This window comes from Perognathus longimembris, chromosome 1 (genome assembly GCF_023159225.1).
Source record: "Perognathus longimembris pacificus isolate PPM17 chromosome 1, ASM2315922v1, whole genome shotgun sequence".
NCBI classification, from domain to species: domain Eukaryota; kingdom Metazoa; phylum Chordata; class Mammalia; order Rodentia; family Heteromyidae; genus Perognathus; species Perognathus longimembris.
Window position 1 is genome coordinate 157,470,750 of NC_063161.1, and position 20,671 is coordinate 157,491,420.

General features: G+C 54.1%; 2 protein-coding genes across 3 annotated transcripts; both read right to left on the reverse strand.

The window, feature by feature from the left end:
- Positions 1 to 2,230: 2,230 nt before the first annotated feature.
- On the reverse strand, positions 2,231 to 7,918 carry Tor1a (torsin family 1 member A). Its single transcript, XM_048344808.1, has 5 exons — positions 7,696 to 7,918; positions 7,058 to 7,323; positions 3,929 to 4,104; positions 3,677 to 3,804; positions 2,231 to 2,606 (listed from the first exon to the last, which is right to left on the reverse strand). The coding sequence occupies exons 1-5, from the start codon at positions 7,874 to 7,876 to the stop codon at positions 2,356 to 2,358; spliced, it is 1,002 nt and encodes a 333-aa protein (XP_048200765.1). The 5' UTR covers positions 7,877 to 7,918; the 3' UTR covers positions 2,231 to 2,355.
- A 1,699-nt stretch (positions 7,919 to 9,617) lies between these two features.
- C1H9orf78 (chromosome 1 C9orf78 homolog) lies at positions 9,618 to 17,031 on the reverse strand. 2 transcript variants are annotated; one of them, XM_048344914.1, is made up of 10 exons: positions 16,893 to 17,031; positions 16,535 to 16,594; positions 15,012 to 15,063; positions 14,834 to 14,904; positions 13,006 to 13,083; positions 11,984 to 12,181; positions 10,833 to 10,969; positions 10,641 to 10,739; positions 10,140 to 10,266; positions 9,618 to 10,089 (listed from the first exon to the last, which is right to left on the reverse strand). In XM_048344914.1, the coding sequence occupies exons 1-9, from the start codon at positions 16,973 to 16,975 to the stop codon at positions 10,175 to 10,177; spliced, it is 870 nt and encodes a 289-aa protein (XP_048200871.1). In that variant the 5' UTR covers positions 16,976 to 17,031; the 3' UTR covers positions 9,618 to 10,089; positions 10,140 to 10,174. The 2 variants fall into 2 exon arrangements, with proteins under 2 accessions (XP_048200871.1, XP_048200861.1); XM_048344904.1 differs by having other exon boundaries at positions 9,618 to 10,266.
- Positions 17,032 to 20,671: the final 3,640 nt, after the last annotated feature.

A 20,671-nucleotide genomic window follows, 5' to 3' on the forward strand; every position in this document is an offset into this window, starting at 1 on the left:
CTGGGAATGCAGCTTAGCGGTAGAGTGCCCAGCATGCATGAAGCCCTGGGTTCGATTCCCCAGCACCACATAAACAGAAAAGGCCGGAAGTGGTGCTGTGGCTCAAGTGGTAGAGTGTTACCCTTGAGCAAAAAGAAGCTCAGGGACAGCGCCCAGGCCCTGCATTCAAGCCCCAGGACTGGCAAGAAATAAAAAAATAGGGGCAGCATCCAAGCCAAGTTCAAGTCCCAGTACTGACTCGCACACAAATCATGGCCACTGTCCCCACTCAATTCCCATCTCAGTGGAAAGTGCTTTAACTCCAGGTCCGGCGTTGAGCCTGGTACAGCTTCCACTCCACCCCATACTTCTCGAACCTTCCAAGACATAGGACTAAGTTTGAGGGCCCCAGGTTCCCTTCTTGTGCTCCCAGGTGTAAGGTATGCTGTCCTCAGGTTAGGCCCAACCTGTCGCTTCTGGGCCCACTGGGATCTGACCTGGGGCCTGGGCCTTCCTGAAAAGGAGTTGACTTAAGGTTGGGTAACTGCGGCACACAGGTCCTACCTTAGTCGGGCAACTAAGCTGCCTGTGTGTGTGTGTGTATGTGTGTGTGCCAGAGATTGAGTTGAAGGCCTTGTGAATAGTACACACTGGACCCAAGCTGCCTCGGCCCTTCCGCCCCTCCTCTGCTAGGAATGTCCTGCAAGCATGCTGGCAGTAGCTACCTGCGCCCGCTCGTGCCGCACAGAACAAGCCCCTGCTCCTGCTGGAGGCCTCTGCTGAACTGGAACACCAGGCGGGGTCCGTCAGCTGCTCCCCAAGTCCCCGTGATGGGGGCCTAGAGGTCCTGTTAGGCCTCGTGGCATTCTAACCTGCACGGCATCTGCTAGTCTTCCCTCAGCCCAAGCTTGAGGAGCGGACACAAAGTCCTAAATCCCTTTAGGAGGGGTGCCAGCTGCTGGGTGCCAGCGATGCACACTTGAAATCCGAGGATTACATGAGGCTGAGCTCTGAGGATTGAGGTTTGAAGCCAGCCTGAGCAGGAAAGTCCAATTAATCACCAAAAAGCCAGAAGTGGAGCTAGGGTTCTAGCAGTAGAGCCTTGAGTAAAAAAGCTCAGGGTGGGGGCTGGGAGTGGCAAGAGTGCTTGCCTCATATACGTGAGGCCCTGGGTTCGATTCCCCAGCACCACATATACAGAAAATGGCCAGAAGTGGTGCTGTGGCTCAAGTGGCAGAGTGCTAGCCTTGAGCAAAAAGAAGCCAGGGACAGCGCTCAGGCCCTGAGTTCAAGCCCCAGGACTGGCAAAAAAAAAAAAAAAAAGCTCAGGGTGAGTGCCCAGGCCCTAAGTTCAAGCCCCCATGCCATCACAAACCCACACAAAAAGATGCTTTCAAAGGGCTGGGCTGTGGCTCTGGGAGGGCACTTGCCTAGTGTGTGCAAAGTGCCAGGCATGCACGTGTACACACTGTTGCACAGATTCTGCATGAAGTGCGATTAGAAAGCGGCAGCTCCTTGCATTCAGTCATCAGTGTCGCCCTTCTGGGCGTCATGGGAAGGGAGACTAAGCTTCCATAGGCTCGGGGAGCCCCGACTGAACAGAACCTAGTGGCAAATGAGGAAGAAGCTTAAAGAACTGGATAACACTCCCACAAGTTAGACTCCAGCGGAGAGCCGAGTGTTGGCAGAGGAGCCTCTGTAGCAAATCCGGGCCCCCAGCTGCTGCTCTGAGATGTCCACAAGGTCCACAGAATTACTAAGCTCTTTCTGTCCTCCACCACTACAGAGATTAAAGACCTGGGAGGCCCTGGGGGACGGCAGCCCCCCTAGGGAGGCCCTCCCTGGCCTGGGGGGCTGGCTGTGGTCATCCTGGGACAGCCTAGAATGTTCTGTGCCATGCCACGGGACAAATGCCAAGGCCCTGTGCCCACAACCTATGTGTTACAATAACGGGAACTTAAACACACCACGGCAACCACTTAAGACTCTGAAAGCTCCTCACAGTGTTAAAAAGCATGTTAAATACAGTTATCACATTTTCAGTAAAATGTATTCATCCTTCCTTGAAACAGAAACACTTGAAATTAAAACATAATTTTTTAAAAAATCATGGGCCCTGGAATAGGTGGGCTGGGAGCTGGGCGGCCCCTCCCTGGCTGAAGGCTCCGGAAGCGGTGCGTCCCTGTCCATGGTCCTGCTCGGCTTCGGCTCCGGCTCCGGCTCTGGCTCCGGCTCCGGCTCCGGCTCCGGCTCCGGCTCCCGCTCCCAGGGGCATGCGCATGGCCAGTGGGATGTGTTCACCGATTTCCCTCCCAGGAGAGGCGTTGGCAGCTAGGCACGGGCTCTCGGCACCGGGGCGAAGTCTGGGACTGTCTCTCAGTCATCGAGGTAATAATCTAGCTTGGTGAACACAGTTTTGCAGCCCTTGTCAGAGAAGACTCGCTCCTCCTTGGGGAAAAATGTCATCTCCTCCGCCACTCTGCTAATAATGTCCTCGTCCACCTCATAGCCCCGGGCCTGCATCTCCACCCGGATACACATCTTCAGGTGTTTGTATTCCAGGGGCAGGAAGGGCACGAAATAATCGATGAGGTTTCGGTCAATGAGGCTGCTGTGCCAGAAGCCGCCTGGAGGAAAGAAGAAAGGCCGAGCGACTTCCATTTGTCCTTCTACCACCACCCACCCACCCAACACACACTGTGGGCGCCCCCAAGAGCTGGGCACCTGCCCCCCGGGAGGCCATTCCAGCATGAAGGCACACAGGGAACCCGGGAGCTGCTTACAAACACCTGCGGGTCACGATGCTTTTGTGCCGGCAGAGGTGGCTAACAAAAGTCCGGGTACTGTGGCTCATGCCCATAATCCTAGCTACTCGCGGGACTGTGATCTGAGAATCGAGGTTCAAAGCCAGTATGGAAAGACAAATCCAGAAGACTTATCTCCAATTGCCATTAACCACCACAAAGCCAGAGGGAGCGGTCCAGCACTCGTGCTGAGGGCCCGAGTCCGGGCCCCAGGACGGCTACAGGACTGGCTTGGCGGGCTGCGGGAGGCCCCTCAAGTCTGCCTGAGAGATGGAGAGGGGCGGATGGGGTGGAAGGGTCCCACGCTCAGGGGGCCGGGCCAGGAGGACATGCACAGCTGGCAGAGCGGCAGAGGAACGGGAAGGTGGCCACACTTCCTCAGGTGGACTCTGCCCCGCCCCCCCATTTATCTCAGAAACTTTGGCTTCTCAGGGGCAGCGGATGGACCAGCAACATGGTGGACAGCTCTGCTGCCCGGTGTCCAGGCGGGGCGGAGCGCAGACCTGGACTCCGCCCAGGGGTGGGGCGAGGAGCGACCCGGGGCCTCACCAGGCGCTTGTCCCCGGACCCGGCTCTGTCCTGCCCAGTGTCTACATCTCAGAGCCGGGGCCGGCCATGACGTCACGCCCTGTTTGGCCATGATCCTTGGGACTCAGCTCCCAAAGCTCTTCCTTCCCAACAGTGTCTTGCACACAGCGGGTGCTCAGTAAATACCACTGGCCACCGCAGACAAGCGGGACAGCTCAAGGCCTACTCGGGGGCATGCGGATCCTCAGTTCTCAGCCTCCTGAGGAGCTGGGATGACAGGCGTGACCAGCATCTGGAAGAGAATCTGCATTTCCCCCACCCCAGGCCACACGTAGGGTGCAGCTAGGGACCAGGCCCTAACTTACTATTCTTGTTGTTGAAGACAGACACGGACAAGGCTGGCTCCATGTCTTTGAGCTTGATTTCTTCCCTCTGCCTCCCACTCCGCCAGAAGTCCAAGGCCACATCGGTGATCCTCTCTGCTCCAGCATTGCTGCAAAGCAACGGCAATGAGGGGAGGAGGGAGGGAGGGAGGGGAGGGCTCGCTCTTTGCCAGGAATCCCGGTTGGCTCAGGCCCACAGGTCTTCAATGGCGTCTCGGCCGTTCCCAGGCTCACCTGAGGAAGATGAAGATGGCTTTCTGGTAGGAGACTTCGTCCACCACATCGTAATAGTCAAGGAAAGGTTTGATGGCGTCGATGAGGCCCGCATGCATCTTGTCCATCTCATCAAAGATGAAGATGGACCGCGCGCAGGCGCTCACGTTGCCGCGGATCCACTGCTGCAGCTGGTCCTGAGGATGAGGGGGCGGAGTCAGGGCAGCGTTCCTGGCACGCACAACCCAGGGGACCAAGACCTGGAGCATTCTGGGACGTTCTGTCCCAGCCCCTGCAAACAGCTTCTGCTGAGAACAATGGCTTCATCCTACCCGCTCAGGAGGCTGAGATCTGAGGTTAACAGTTTAAAGACAGCCTGGGTAAGGAAGCCTGTGAGGCTGGTTTATCTTAACCAGCAAAAAACCAGAGGTAGAACTGTGGCTCAAGAGGTAGAGTGACAGCCTGGAGCAAAAACATTGCCCAGGCCGTGAGTTCAAGCTCCAGTCCGGACACATACATACACGAGAGCAATGGCTTCACTTGGGCACACAAGGCCCGCACACCAGACCCGGTGGCGGAAGGTGGGAGGCACAGGGCCTCCGCCCACTCAGCCGCCCTGGAGAAGGCAGGGCGCCGGTGCTCTGGCTCTCAGCACTCGAGAAGAAAGAGGCGGCGTGGCTGGATGCTGTGGGCTCAAGACTGTAATCCTAGCTACTCAGGAGGTGGAGATCTGAGGACTGCAGTTCAAAACTAGCCTGGGGGGCTGGGAATATAGCCTAGTGGCAAGAATGCCTGCCTCGGATACACGAGGCCCTAGGTTCAATTCCCCAGCACCACATATACAGAAAACGGCCAGAAGCGGCGCTGTGGCTCAAGCGGCAGAGTGCTAGCCTTGAGCAGGAAGAAGCCAGGGACAGTGCTCAGGCCCTGAGTCCAAGGCCCAGGACTGGCCAAAAAAAAAAAAACTAGCCTGAGCAGGAAAGTCTGTACGACTCTGATCTCCGATTAACCCCTAAAAGGCTGAAAGGGGAGCTGTAGCTTCAAGTGGTAGAGCGCTAGATTTGTGAAAATGCACAAGCAAGAGCACAAGGCCCTCAGTTCAAGAGTGGCATGCACGCACATGCGCGCGTGCACGCACACACACACACACACACAGAAGAGAGGCACATCGTTTCTGGAATAAAGACTGGGACTTTCTGAAATAACTCTGCCTACTCAGAAACATGCCATAAGGACTTGCCGAGGTGGGCTGCTCCTCCTTCCTTTCATACCAGGGAGCAAAGCCAGGGCCTCAGGCACGCAGGCCAGCCTTCCGCCACTGAGCTACACCCCAGCCCCGGGATTTACCTACGCTGTCGAGCTCTTGGAGGGAACTGAGCCATACTCTGTCCCATGCACAGGCTTGCTTCCAAAGAAGCTGCGGCGTGCGGCCTGCCCTGGGGTCCCCTGCCGAGTCCCTGACTTTAGCAAGCCCCCCTCTGCAGGAATGGCAGGGCCTGGGTGCACAGAGACCTCAGGCGGCTAACTGGGGAGAGAAGGGGAGTCACCAGGGATCCACTCAGGCCGTGAGACCCCAACGCTGAGGTCTCCTCACCCTGCAGCCTTGACCAACGAGGAATAACCAAAGGTGCTGGGTGTTCGCTGTGGGTCACCACTCAGAACTGATGGCCTAACACTTTACCACACTTCCTCCAAGCCACTGAGGGCTGTTGTTTCCCTTTTACATCTTCTTTTCCTTTTCTGTTGTTTTTGTTTGTTGAAACAGGGTTTATGATATATAGCCCTGGCAAGCCTCAAACTTGTGTTTCTCCTGCCTCAGCTGCATAGGTGCTAGAATTACAGAAATGCACCACCAAGCTCTGTTGGGTTCCCTTTTCCACACAGGAGAAAATTCAGGCACAGAGAGGTTAAGTCGTCTGTCCAAAGTCACACAGTCATGAACTTGACGGAGCCTCAGTCCTAAGATGACCAACTCATCTTGATCTGCCTAGAACTTTCATCACTTGACAGCATCCTAGGAGTTCCTGGATGGTGGGCGGCCCTCATCTTCACCAAGCAGAATGGAGAGGGGGATATATGCGCACACAGTCAGGGATAAGTATCTTTTTTGTTTTTGTTGGTTGTAGGGCTTGAACTGGGGGCCTAGGCCCTTTCCAAGAGCTTTTTTTGCTCAAGGCTAGTACTCTTACCACTTAGAGCCACAGTTCCCCTTTTGAGTGGTTAATTAGAGATAGGAGTCTCACTAGGACTTTTCAGCCTGGGCGGAACTGTGATCCTCAGATCTCAGCCTCCTGAGTAGCTAGCAGGGCTAAGTATCTCAGCTGTTCATTTCGTAATGAAGAACGTGTTCCCAAGGCTACACAGCTAGGGGGAGGGAACATTGGGACACAAATCCAGGTGCATCTTTGGCTCTAGCTGGGGCTACCAATCCCCAAGTTAAACTGAAAGCAGCCTGCAACACTGAAGTTAGAGCAAACATAGTGCTGGGTGCTATGGCTACCGCTTGTAATTAAGAGACTGAGACCTGGAGGACCACAGCTGGAGGCCAGTACTTCAGATCCAGCAACAAAAAAACAGCAAAAAGCCGGGCTGGAGGCGTGGTTCAAATGGTAGAGCGCCAGCTGAGCAAGCAAGCGAAATGACTGTGAGGTCCCGAGTGCTGGCACAAAAGAAAAGCAAACTTAGAGGTCTCTCTAGAAATGTCTTCTCTTCCAAGGAATAGGAGATCTGAAGATCCATCCTTCAAGTTGGATTTGATAATATCCATCTTTAACAAAATTCCATGACTCCACCTGTACTAAACCGAGTATAGCTGGGCCTAGTTTGAGAAACGCAGTTTGAGAAATCATTACAACTTCTGATGGTGTAACCTTGCTACATCTCTAGCTGGTACTGGGACTGAACCCAACATCTGCTAGGCAAGCACTCCACTGAGTGACACCCCCAGGCCTTTGTATTTCTAGGCAGGGCCTTAAGTCTGTAGCACAGGCCTGGCCTCAATCTTTGCTCCTGTGCGCTGCGATTACAGGTGTACCTCATCACGGGCGGCTTCCCCGCTTTCAATGGGGGAGCAAACACTCCTTTACCCGTGGAGTTCCCAGATACCATCCCGCCACAAAGAAACCCCAGCCCCGGCGCCATGGCCCTTGCCTTGTACAGGGTGATGTTGGAGGCGTGGGGGAAGTGCAGCGTGGCCACAAACAGGTGGACGTAGTCACTGTTGAGACCGCCCTCGTAAATGTTCTCCGCGATGATCTTGCTCACGAAGTTTTTACCGGTGCCGGTCCACCCATGCAGGGAGAGGGTGAGGGGTTTCTTGGGCTTCGGGTTGCTCAGGAAGCCGGACACGGCGTTTAAGATGACTTTCTTGGCAAGATGCTGGCCAAAGAGCTTGCTGTCCAGATCCTTCTGCAGCGCTGGGGAAAGACAGAGGCGAGTCAGGGGGGCGGAGCAGCAGCTGGAGAGTGGGGTTCAGCTTACCGCCCCCCCCCGCCCCCCGGGGCGAAGGCGTGCCCAGGGCGGCGGGCGCTGCGCCCGGCCCGGCCCGGCCGCCCCCCTCCGCGGTGCCCTGACTGCCTCCGCGGCGAGGGGGGCGGGGGGGACCCGGCTGACAGCCGGTCCCGATCGCGGGGCTGCCCGACGCCCGGGCCTCCGAGCGAAGTCCAGCCGGGCCGGGCCCGCGGGCGAGGCGCGGGATCCCGGCTGCGCGGCGGGCGGGCGGGCGGCGGCGAGTCTCCGGCGGGTCCCCCCCCCGCCCACGGCCGCGCAGCCCCGTCCCCGGGCCCTACCCTCCCGGCTGAGGCCGCGCCTCTGCCCGCAGCACTCGGCGAAGAGGCAGTAGAGGCGCGGGTAGGAGATGTAGCCCGTGAGCACGCCGGCCAGGGCCAGGCCCAGGCTGATGGGCTCCACCGCCCGCACCCCGAGCGGCGCCAGCAGCAGCAGCGCCAGCACGGCCCGGCCCAGCTTCATGCCCGGACCGCGGCGCCCTGCGCGGCCTGGCGCCCACCGCCGACCTGCACGACTACCGGCTGACGCGCGCTTCCGCTTCCTCCCGGGGCGGCCGCCCTCTTGGTTCCGGGCGGGCCCCATCCCGACGCCGGCGGCGGCCATCTTTGTGAAGGGCAAGAGCGAAGCCCACGAATTCAGACCCCAGTGCCGCACAGAGCGCATGCGCTCACCCAAAAGGCTGTGAGCGCGTGCACACACACACGCGCACACGCACACACACACACACACACACACACACACGCAGCCCTTACTTTTCTAAGAACACTTTTAGGTTTAAAGGAAACTTGGGGAAATAACGGGTTCTGGTGCACCCCTCCTGTCACTTCCCATAGAACAGGTTAGACCCGGGCCATTTGCTACAATGACTGGAACAATGTTACCGCACCCCAGTCCATCCAGATCCCGCGTTTAGCTCGCGAGCGTCTTTGTTTCTGGTAAGGACGGCATCTAGCATCCTCTGTGTTACTTGTCATCTCTCTCTCAGGCTCTCTTGAACTCAGGACCTCCTGCCTGCTTGGCTGGTGTTCTACTACTGTGAGCCATGCTCTCCCACTCCTGCTCTTTGCTCTTTTGAAGATGGAGTCTAGCAAACTCAGAGCCTCATGGTTGCTGTTTGCTTGCACCACCGGCGCCACGCCTCCAGCCCAGCGTTTTGCTGGTTATTTTGGAGAGTCTCTGTGGACTGGCTTCCTACCACCATCTGGAGACTTCAGCTTTCTGAGTGGCTGGGATTACGGGTGTAAGCCACCAGCTCCTGGCTTCTCTCCTTTTCTTGATTTTGTTCCCTGTACAGCCTGAAGATCGGATAGGTATTTCTTTTCAAATACTCTGGAAACATTTGGAAGGCTCTGCTTTTCATGTCGCATTACTAAGAATGGACATCTAGTAAATGACCATGTAGTATATGTCAGGCCTGTTAGGCCAAGGGCTCTACGCCCCAGCTCCCCTCCTAGCCCTTAGCCACCCTTTCAGGCCCAAGGACTCCAAGGGAAATGATTCTTGCCTTCCCAGACCTTGCCTTCTAAAGGTCATTCACTGTATAGACGCAGAGGGGAGGAAATTTGCCGAAGGACACCGTTACTGGGTGGAGAGCAGGGGTCAGATCTGACTTTAGCCAAATTGCTACAACCAAGCTTACTTACCCCGAACTTATTTACCCGCTCAACCAGCCAGAAGACACTGGCTGCCTTTCCTCAGCCCAACCCCAGAGCAAAAGGCAGCCCAGGTGGGAAGGCATTTCATAGCTAACTGGTCAGGGTGTCCCAATCCTTAACTAAATGAAAAATCCATGGCAGTAATTCAGTTACCGACGGGTTACCCAACTCCAGGGGGACTTGAAAATATCACCAGGTGTGGGCGTAAGGAACGTCAGGTCGAACAGCAAGGTTGGACTTGGTTTGTATTTACTAATTACATTGTCAAAGTGGTGAGAAATGCTGTTTTTACTTTTGTTTTTTAATCAAAAGAACCAGGCCAAATGTGAAAGTCAGTATGATGAAGATCACCTTCGTTCCATCCTTGATGACTTCCTGTCCACCCCCTCCCCCAACCCCGGCCCCCCCAACCGTGAAGGGCTCATTCTGATGTGTGAAAGCAGAGCACAGGGATCCTATGTAGTCATAAAAATCATCATCTGATGCCCGCCGTCAACCACAAACACCTGCTAGTCCTGCTCCAGAACAAACAGTAAGAGAAAGTCAGCGTATTTACAAACAAAATTTAATAATGCGAAGAAGAGTTTGCCTGCAAATATGCAAACAACACATGGTTTCCTTTCACAAGCATTTAGTTCTTGAGAAATCCAGTGAGAAACTGGGAGCGGTGGGTCAGGTCTGTAATTCAACCACTAGACAGGCAGAGGTAGAAGGATTGCAAGTTCTAGGCCAGCCTGGGCTACATAGGGAAATTCTGTCTCTCCAAAACAAACCAAAACATAAATGAAAACAAACAAAAAGTCCAGCAGGTAAGCAGCAGTGCTCTGAGTCTATCTGGGATTGTCCACAGCTACTGGGCAGCTGCTGGCCAGGTCTTGTTGTGGGGATTATGCACACAGTTGCGCGCGTACGTAGAGGCCCTTTATGCTTTGGGTATGCACACATACACCTCCTTTACGCTTTGGGTGTGTGCGCATGGGGACACGCACACGTACACCTCCTTTACGCTTTGGGCGTGTGTGCATGGGGACACGCACACGTACACCTCCTTTATGCTTTGGGCGTGTGCGCACGGTGCGGTGCTGCGCAGCCTGGCTTTGCGGTCTCAGTACCTCCTGTTCATCTTCTTGAACTTCTCGTAGTGGTAGTCATCTGTGGCCTTCTCGTTGGCAGGGCGCTTCCGGTTCGGAGGGGACCCTGAGAAGGGGAGCGGAGGGGCCGCTGCTGCGCTGGACCCAGCCAGGAGAGCCCCAGCACGAAGCACAGGAAGGCCGCGGGAAGGAACTCCACGTCTGAGCACCTTTCAGCCGACCTGTGCTGAGTCTCTACCGTGCTCAACAGAGCCAGTGCAGAAAGAGGCTCCGTTAGCACCCCACCTCAGAGGTGGGGAAACCAAGGTTTGGAAAGAAGATAGGGGAGGCTGGCCCACATCATCAACCAGAACCCAGATGCCCAGCCACAATATCCGATCTCCACCCCTGCCAGCCACCCTTCCCCTTCCCCCCCCCCGCCATCGGGGCGCCTCCCCGCCTCAATGGCCCCCCAAGGCTGTGGAGCTCAGCCACTCTTACGCTCAGGCTCCGGCTTCTCCGTGTCCCCCACGCGCAAGGGCCGGGCTTTGGGTTCTTCTTTGTTTCTCCTTATGGGAGCGTTGAGCTCCTCGTGATAAACTGGACAGAGAGCAGGAGACACATGAGACAGAACTGGGGGACCGCAGACCCCCCCACACGCAGGGGCGTGGCAGCCACCCCCAGGGTGCTTACATCGGTTGTGCTGCACATAATTCACAGCCATGTTGGTGGGCACGAAGGACGTCTCGCTGTCCTTCTTCTTGTTCTGCTGCTCGGCCAGCAGGCGGGCCTTGGCATCCTCCGTGGAAATTATATTTTTAATTTTAGCACTGCCAGAAGGAACCACAACCCAGGTTAGCTCACTGCAGCTTGGCTATGCAGATGGACTGACCAGGGAGCCTCGCTGCCCACTGCCACTTAAGGAAACGCTCATCTATCCTGGGGCACCGCTCATTACTGAGCTTCTTTATGCCCCCCCTCTTTTTCCCTTGAACCTGTGGTCCTCCAGCCACAGCCTCCTAAGGGCTGAGATGCCAGGTGTGTGCCACCAGGCCAGGCCCCAGGGTGACATTCTTGCGGATAACTCATAGCTGTGATGACAGGACTTGACTAGAATGTGGTAGGCTCTGAGTTCAATCCCCAGAGAGCAGCCTGCCTAAGGCTCCAGGCTAGTTCGGCCAAAGAGGAGGTAAGAACTCAGAAATGTCTGGATGTGTCTGGACACAGCCATGGCAGAGGCCCTCGAAAGCAGGAGTAGTTAAGGTGAAAGGGGGCCATGGGAGGTGGGGGTGGCAAGAGCTAGCCCCCATGGTGTGTGTGTTGGGGCGGGGGGCACCCAGGACTTTTCAATGCTGTACCACGGCGCCACAGCCTAGCCCAGTTCCCCACTTTATTTTTTTCTGGTCATGGGGCTGGAACTCAGGGTGTGGGCGCTGTCCCTGAGCTTTTTCACTCAAGGCTAGCCCTCTACCACTTTGAGCCACAGCGCCACTTCCTGTTTTCTGGCGGTTCACTGGAGATAAGAGTCTGGACTTTCCTGCCCGGGCTGGCTTTGAACCATGATCCTCAGACCTCAGCCTCCTGAGAAGGATTACAGGCGTGAGACACCGGTGCCTTTTTCTTTTTTTTTGGTGCTGGTGCTATACCATTTGAGCCACACCTCTACTAGCTTTCTGCTCGTTAACTGGAGATAGCAGCCTCTTGTATTTGTCTGCCTAGGCTGGCTTCAAACCACAATCCTCAGGTGTCAGCCTCCTGAGAAGTTAGGGTGACGGGCGCTAGTTGCCCGCGCCTGGCCCCACAGCTTGTGACTGGGAGGCCGGGGGCAGGGGCGGCGTGCGTACTCGATGCCCAGGTCCACCTCGGGGATACCGCTGAGCATCTGGTTGGAGAGCATCTCCTCCGTCTTCTTGGCCGAGGAGACGCGGATGCTCTCCGGAAGCTCGTAAAGGCAGTCCTCGGCGTTCTTTGGCTTCACTTTCTGTTCCTCGTGCTCCACGATCCCTTTCCTCTTCTTGAGCTCTGTCTCGATGTACTTCATCCTGACAAGAGGAAGCCCAGGCTCAGAGAGGGGCGGGAAGCCCCGCAGGCCCCTTGGGGTCAGCGCCCAGCACCGGCCCACTGGCTCGCGAGGGAGTTTTCATTAGTCCACGGAGAGTGAGGAAAGAAAACTAACAGTGCAGCTCGCTGTGGTTTTGGCTTTTCAGATGGGGGTCTTGGGATGTAGCCTGTGCTAGTATTGAACTTGACCCTCGTGCCTCAGCCTCCTGACTGCTGCGATTTGCCGGACTCAAGTTTAGTCAAGTTACAAATTTTCAACTTAGAACGCCCACCATAGGAGATTCTGTCCTACTACCCTACTGGCATCATGAAATGGGAAGTTCTTTGAGGTCAAAAAGATGATGGTTCCCTCCTGCCTCCTCCTTCTCCTGAGGCCTTCCCAGGGCGTCACTGCACAGCCCTGGCTGGCCTCAAATTCCTAGTGCTCTTGCCTCAGCCTCTTGAGTGCAGGGGCTACAGGTATGCACAACCACACGTGTTTTCTGAGAGTGGGCAAGTCTGTGTTTATCCCTGCAGTGATTTGGGGGAATGTCACTTATCTTGAGAGCCAGAGTGGGGCAATGTGCCTAGGCAAGGTGCAAGGTCTTGCCTTCAATATTCCCAAACACACAAAAGAAGTTCAACCCCCTTAACCACCATTTTAAAGGGCTTCTGAGAGGATTTTCAAATTTCTCAGGCCTGAGAGGGGGCGAGAGGAAGACCAGACCGTGTATCTCCCAGGAGGCCCCGGGAGACCCCAGGAGCGCTAGGGGACGAGGCCTCCTCACCCGTGGACTGGAGCGCAGCCCCTCGGGCGGGCACTTACATGTCTGCGTCCTCGTCCCTCCGGTTGGTCTCGGCAGAGAACGATGTCCCCAGGTGCAGGTCCTCCTCTTCACTCACCCTGCAAGGAGAAGGCAGTGAGGCAGGGCACTTCCCGCTTATGATGGCGGACAGACAAATGCTAGGAACAGATTCGTCTAAGCTGGTGGCCTCTGGCAGCACCGCTGGCGAATGAGGAGCTGCGGTTCTTGGGTAAACGTTGCAGTGTTCGGCTGAATTATTTTGTCACTGATTTTATTATAAGAAATGTCCCCGCTGGCCTGAAAGACAGTAAAGAGCATGACAGGCATCTCTCGCTCCGCTGAGTGAGCTGCCAGTTCTTGCCTATTTCTTTTCTTTTATAAAATAGTCTTTGTTTTGTTTTTGTGCCCATACTGGGGCTTGAACTTAGGGCCTGGGCACTGTTTCTTACCATTTTTGCTCTAGACTGACACTCTACCAGTTGAGCCACAACTCTAGCGTTTTTGCGGGTTAATTGGAGGTAGAGTCGCTCAGATCTGTCTATTTGGGCTGGCTTGGAATCTCGATCCTCAGATCTCAGCCTCCTGAGCAGCTAGGATTACAGATGTGATCCACCAACACTTCGCTTAAACAATCCGTATTTTTGTTTGTTTTGCCAGTCCTGAGGCTTGAACTCAGTGCCTGGGTGCTGTCCCTGAGGTACTTTTGCTCAAGGTTAGCACTCTACCACTTGAGTCACAGCACCACTTCCGTGGCCTTTTCTGTTTATGTGGTGCTAAAGAATAGAATCCAAGGCTTCATGCATGCTAGATAAGCACTCTACCACTAAGCCACATTCCCAGCCCAAACAATCTGTTTTTTGGGTTGTTTTTTTTTTGGGGGGGGGCGGCCAGTCCTGGGGCTTGGACTCAGCACTCTTGCCACTAGGCCATATTCCCAACCCCGAAACAATCTGTTTCTGAGAATAAAGGTTGAAGCCTTTGGGGCTGGGAATATGGCCTAGTGGCAAGAGTGCTTGCCTTGTATACATGAAGCCCTGGGTTCGATTCCTCAGCACCACATATATAGAAAAAGCCAGAAGTGGCGCTGTGGCTCAAGAGGTAGAGTGCTTGCTTGCCTCGAGCAAAAAGAAGCCAGGGACAGTGCTCAGGTTCTGAGTTCAATCCCCAGGACTGGCAAAAAAACAAAACGAGCAAAAATAAAGTTGAAGCCTTTAAGTTGGGCATCAGTGGCTCATGCCTATAATCCTAGCTACTCGGAAGGCTGAGATCTGAGGATCACAGTTCAAAGCCAGCCTAGGCAGAAAAATCTATGAGCCTTTTATGTCCAGTTAGCTACCAAAAAGCTGGAAGTGGAGTAGTGGTTCAAGTGGTAGAGTGCTAACCTTGAGCAAACACACACACACACACACACACACACACACACACACACCACCTCAAGGACTGCACACAGGTCCTGAGTTCATGGCCTAGTACTGGCACAATAAATAGACAGATAAAATAAAAAAATGGAAACATTAGAACAGTTTGCAGCATTCCCACTAGCATTAGTACCATTCCAAAGTACTAAGTTGGAAATCAATCTTTAAAGGAAAACAGGAACATATATATATATATATATATATATATATATATGTATACCCCTATTACTCCCGCACCAACTTTCTTTGATAATAAAATCAAAGTGTTTTCTATCTAATTATAATACCTGTTGTTTTAACCACACACCCTTTGCAAAGCACAACCAGGACTGTGAGCACGGCATCAGACACGTGCTTGCCTGCCCCGCTCGCAGGGCACACAAACACAGAGGCTCTGGGGAGCCTGTATCTCTGCCTGCCGGGCGCTTACTTATCTTTGCCCCTTTCCTTCAGTTTCTTCATGTCCACCATGCCACCCGTCTTCATCTGGAAGGGGTCGTCCTGCAGGAAGCAGACGCACAGCTTAGGCAGTAGGATTGCCACTATTATTACTCAAGAAAGCACAACTGACCACACAATCGCAGGCACCAGGATGGTCCCATACTCACCACCAGAGTAGTCTCTTCTTGTACCTTCTCTCCCACCAGTAGGGCGGCAGCGCTGAGCAAAACAAAATAGAAATGACCAAATTTAAAGCTGAGGAAGAAGAGCGCACAGGAGGTTTGAAGGCTGCAATTCTAATGCCAGGGCTAGGTTTGAGGGGCAGGCAGAAAAGCCAGCTGCAAAAGCCACAAGAATAAAATAAGCTGGGTGCTGGCAACTCATGCCTATAATCCTAGCTACTCAGGAGGCTAAAGTCTGAGGATCAAGGTTCCAAGTCATCTTGTGAAGACAAGTTTGAGAGATTCTTAACTACAACTAACCAGCAAATGCCAGAAGTAGAGCTGTGACATAAGTGGTAGAGCCTCAGAAGCCAGGCATGAGCATGAGGCCCTGAGTTCAAGCCCTAGTACTGGCAGAAAAACAAACAAAAACAAAACAGTGCTTGGGCTGGGAAGTTGGCTTGGTGGTAGAGTGCTTACTTAGCATGCACGAAGCCTTGGGTTCAATTCCTCAGCACCACATAAACAGAAAAGCCAGAAGTGGTGCTGTGGCTCAAGTGGTAGAGTGCTAGCTTGGAGCACAAAAGAGGCTCAGGGACAGTGCCCAAGCCCTGAGTTCAAGCCTTAGAACTGGCAAAAATAAATTAATTAAAAAAACAAAACACTGCTTAACAAGCACTATGGATGCTGATGGTGAGTGGTGGTAGTCGGTGAAGTGGTCCACTTCTCTGCAAAGCCATTTGACATTATCTTGGCCTAGGAATCCCATTTCTAAGATTTTTGACAGTCATAAGAAAATACAACAAAAGGAAGTGGCGCTGTGGCTCAAGTGGTAGAGCACTAGCCTTGAGCTGAAGAGCTCAGGGACAGTGCTCAGGCCCATAGTTCAAGCCCCATGACCAACAACAAAAAAAATACAACAAAAATGCAAGAGAATATGCATCATAACCTTACTTGATGGTGAAATCTCACAAAATGACATACATAGAAAATGCATTACCAAATTATGGTACATATACCCGGTGGAATATTATGCAGCCACTAAAAAATATGTCACAATGTGAACAAATGCCTAGGATATCATGAACTGAGAAAAAGCAGAGGCTAAAAGTGCTTATAACATTGCTCATAATCTTTAAAAAAAAGAGATATAGAGAAGAGACTGTAAATATTAAGTGTTAACACTGGTTGCCTCTGGATGAAAAAAAAAAACCTGGTGCTATTTCTCTTTTTGATTGTACTCTTCTGAATTTTTCCAACTCATAGCAGTCAATGTGTATTTCATAATGAATCCCATCCAATAAAAAACGCGAGTGATGGTTTCTGCATGTCCGGGGCACACTCCAAGATCGCCAGGCTCAGCGTATGTGGTGGTTAAAAGTGGGCAGGCATGGGGTTCCCTCTTCGGGCAGTAGTGTATCAGGAGGCAAGGCTGTGCGTCTAACGAGAAATCCATGGCCGAGGCCCACGGTGGGGAGTAGCTCTGTCGCCGCCCCCACCCTTCCTTCTCCTCCCGCAGCTGTACCCACCTCACCCCATTGGGCCTCCTCCTCAAGTTCTGCACCTCTCGGGTCTCTTCCAGCTTCAACCTGAAAAGGGTGGGGGGGGAGAGAAGGCAATGCACGCGGGTTGAGAAATCCTCCGCCGAGCCCAGGATCAGTGTACAATTTCGAAGGTGTCCCCCTTGCGCAGCTGCCAGCGCCGCGGTCCAGAGCGCCGCCCGGCGCCGGGCAGCACCGGCCGTCAGGTCCGCGCGCGTCCCGGGACGCCGGGCCCCAGTGCGGCGTCGTCCCGTGAGCCCCCAATCCACAACGCCGGCTCCCAGTTAATGGTGTCGGCGACACCCTCGGCCAGTCACGGCCCACGGCAGCCCCTCCCCACACGCACCGGACCTCCTCTGAATCCTGCTCATCTTCTTCGGACTCCGAGTCGGCCCGCCGGCGGCGGAAGATCTTCCCGGTGATCGGCATAGCAGCCACGGCCCCGCGGTCCGGCCGCCGAGCCGCTGCGCCGGGGCCCGCGCCTCTTCCGGCGCACAGCAATGCTGTCAGAGCGCCGGCCCCGCCCACGTCAGACCCCGCCCCCGGGACACGCCCCCCACCTGGCGTCGGCCTCTTCCGATTGGACGAGTGAGGGGGACGGGGAGGGGCGCGGCCCAGCCGAGCCCCGCGACCCAGCGCGGCGCCGCGGAGAGCGCGCTTGACTGACAGGCGGCGGCGGCGCGGTGGCGACGGCAGGTGAGTTCCGGGCCGCCGCCGGCTGCTTTAGGGGACCCAGGCTTCTCCCAGCGGGGACGGCCCCGTCCCGCCGCTGGCCGCTGAGGCCTGGCCCGGCCAGGTGCGCCGAAGGCCTGGCCGGGTGAGCGGAGTCCCGGCCGCCCTGGCCGCCCTCCTCTCCTCGGGTGGCATCCGGGGCGGGCGCCTTCGGGGCGGCTCACGCCCGCGGCCCTCACCCTCACCTCTGCCCGAGGCTCAACCCGCGCCGAAGGCGGGCGCGGGCCTCTGGGGCCCTGACCGGCATTTTCCTTAACGGAGGGACAAAAGGGGATCGCTTCTCAGCGGGGGTGAATTTCAGTCCCCAAGGCCCCCGCCCGGCTCGGCGGCCTCTTCTGCCCTGGATCGAGGGCTCCTGGGCCGGGTTTGAGAGCCCGGGCTCCCACCGGGATGCCAGCCGGCCGCCTCCCTGCCCCTCCTCGGGCCTTGTTGCCTTCCCTTTTGCGAAGAACGACACGTCTGTCACCCTGCCCTCGGCACCTTTCGCCCCTAAAATGTTGCCAGGATGCGGTGTACTTGAAAATCGGTATCAGCACACTGCTAGGATACAGAATAAGTGCATAAACAATGGCCACCCCCGAAGCAATAGTTTCCTTTTCTCTATGGGGGCTTGTCCTAAAAAAAAAAGTATCGCTTATCGATTGTTTTTTATTTTTACAGATGAGGCTTACGGAGGCTCATAGAAACAGTGTGTACTCCAAGCTACCCAGCTGTGAGGTGGGGGGGGGGGTGTCGATGACAGGCCTGTCTCAAGTCAGTGGTACTGTAGGCTTCAGTCAGTGCTGGCTGCCGCTGTTCTTGTAGCTTGCCGGTGGGGGAGGGAGGGTGGGGGAATGGAGAATTTTCTGGAAGACTGCTAAAGCAGGGCAGCATTTCTGGAGTGACTTGCTTTTTTGTGTTTGTTTGCTTTTTTTTCTTTTTCCTTTTTCTTTATTCTAGTAGTTAATTGGAGATGAGATACAGATTTTCTTCCTTGGGCTGGCTTTGATCTTGAGACCTCAGACTTCTGGGAAGCTAGGAGTACAGGAATGAGCCTCATTCTATTTCTTGGACAGGGACAGATAGTAAACACAGGACTTTTTACAACTGCCTTTTGTCTTTGGTCAAAAAGCCAGATATGGAAGTAGAGATGTTATTCAAGTGGTAGAGCATCAGCCTTGGGCAGAAAGGCCAAGTGAGAGCTGTAGGTGCTGATTTCAAGCTTTGTTTTTTGTTTTTTTGTTGCCAGTCCTGGGGCGTGGACTCAGGGCCTGAGCACTGTCCCTGGCTTCTTTTTTTGCTCAAGGCTAGCACTCTCCCACTTGAGCCACAGCGCCACTTCCGGCTTTTTTCTGTATATGTGGTGCTGAGGAATCAAACCCAGGGCTTCATGTATACGAGGCAAGCACTTTACCACTAGGCCATATTCCCAGCCCTGATTTCAAGCTTTGGTACTGGCACCGCTACCCCCAGCCCCCCCCTAAAAAAAATCCAGATATGAAAAGTGTCAAAGTTTTGTCTGCAGATTGTTTCAGCCAAACCCAAATACACATGACATTCACTGGACTTCATGTGCCTCTGCACAGAGGAGAGGTTCCTTGAGAATTTCTGTGTGGTCCCAGGGACTTGTGTCCACAGCTTTCAGTCTCTCCAAAGTGACTTTGAATTTGCCAGGGCAGCAACACTCCCACATGGTGGTACTGGGCCACCTTTAAGAAAAAGGTCAGAGAGCCAGGGGTATTCTAGACTACCCTCATGTGTGATCTCCAGAGAGAAATACCTGATATAGGACTGGGAATGTTGCTTAGTGGTAGAGGGCTTGCCTAGCATGCATGAAGCCCTGGGTTCAATTCCTCAGTACCACATACACAGAAAAAGCTGGAAGTGGTGCTGTGGCTCAAGTGGTAGAATGCTAACCTCGAGCAAAAAGAAGCTCAAGGACAGTGCCCAGGCCCTGAGTTCAAGCCCCAGAATTGTCAAAAAAAAAAAAAGCATTCAATAAATGCTCATTGGACTAACTTACCGTTCAAGAGATGCTTGCTGGCATTTACTATGTAAGTTAGGCACTGTGTTTAAAATTCCTATTCTAATTTAAGTGATCCCTATTGTAGTGTTTATATTATAATAACTTAAAGTTCGCAATTGACAAGTGCTTTGGAAAAGAGAAAGTAGAGTACTTCAGGGAGTTGGCTGGGAAAAGAGAGGTGAGTTGCAAGTTTCACTTAGTGCATTCTAGGTTGTGATCTACTTGGTGCTGTTACAGAGGACACAGTGCATTGACTTACAGGCCCTGGGTTCAAGTCCCCGTTCTGCCAGCTTGCCAGGTGCATCTGGCTAGAAGCCTTGCCTATGCTGGAGTCACTGCTCTGACATCTAGTAGCTCTGTGATCTTTGGCATGAACCTCTCTGACCTTTAGCTGTTTGGTGATTTTAGAGGTCTTTGCATTGGAACTTTGAGGTGGGGGTAGGGGGGAGATGCCCTGGGGCTTGAACTCAGGGCCTAGGTGCTATCTCTGAGCTTTTTTTTTTTGTTCAAGGCCAGTGCTCTACCATTTGAACCACAGCTCCAGTTCTGGTTTTTCGCTGGTTAATTGGGGGTAAGAGTCTCCTGGACTTGCTGCCCGGGCTTGTTTTGAACTGCTCTTCTCAGATCTCAGCCTCATAAGTAGCTAGGATTTTTCTCCACTTTACAAGCTAGCAAGACAGCAGCCTAGAAGGAGAACACATGGAGAAATACGAGAGTCGACGATCAATATTTGAAGAGATCAATATGCAGAAATTTCAGGAAAGCCTGCCTTCATTTATTATGGACACAGAAACAGCCAGTGCTTTTCTGTGGGGAAGGGTGACGCCATCATCCGTGACTGTGCTCGGAGTGGGCTGGGTTCACCAGTCCACTGGGATTTTGTGGATGGAAGCCCCATCTTAAGATGACGACCCTGGGGACCTAGCGCAGTGGTAGAGTGCTTGTTAAAGTGGGGGTGGCACAGGAAGGATTCCTAAGTTCCTTCGAATTCCAAGATTGTGAGGATGAGCAGCGTGCAGCCTGCAGATCACAGCCTGAATCAAAGAGGGTCTGATTTCAACTCCTTAGTTTCCATCGTGTATACTACAAGTTCCAGCTGAGTCATTCCTAAGATTTCTGTCTTGAATCACTGCATTTATTTTGTTTATTTACTTATTTTGCATCAGGGTCTTGCTCTGTGGCCGAGGCGGGTTGTGAATTCCTGAGCTCTAGGGAACCTTCCTTTCTAGCCTTCCCAGTGCTGTGACTACAGGCGTGCGACACCATGCCCAGGGCTGTATCTGAGTTTCTGCTGATACTTTTTTTTTTTTTTTTTATCAGTTCTGGAGCTTGAACTCAGGGCCTGAGCACTGTCCCTGGCTTCTTTTTGCTCGCCCCTCCCCCCCCAA

Bases quoted from the DNA above. Each gene is read 5' to 3' on its own strand.
- Tor1a (XM_048344808.1), bottom strand. From the start codon at position 7,876: ATGAAGCTGGGCCGGGCCGTGCTGGCGCTGCTGCTGCTGGCGCCGCTC. The intron at 7,324-7,695 runs GTAGGGCCCGGG...GTCTTTCCCCAG, and splicing joins GCGCGGCCTCAGCCGGGAGG to CGCTGCAGAAGGATCTGGAC. The intron at 3,805-3,928 runs GTGAGCCTGGGA...GTTGCTTTGCAG, and splicing joins GCCATCTTCATCTTCCTCAG to CAATGCTGGAGCAGAGAGGA.
- C1H9orf78 (XM_048344914.1), bottom strand. From the start codon at position 16,975: ATGCCGATCACCGGGAAGATCTTCCGCCGCCGGCGGGCCGACTCGGAG. The intron at 13,084-14,833 runs GTAAGCGCCCGG...TTCTCCTTGCAG, and splicing joins AAGGAAAGGGGCAAAGATAA to GGTGAGTGAAGAGGAGGACC. The intron at 12,182-13,005 runs GTAAGTGCCCGC...TCCTCTTGTCAG, and splicing joins AGGGACGAGGACGCAGACAT to GATGAAGTACATCGAGACAG.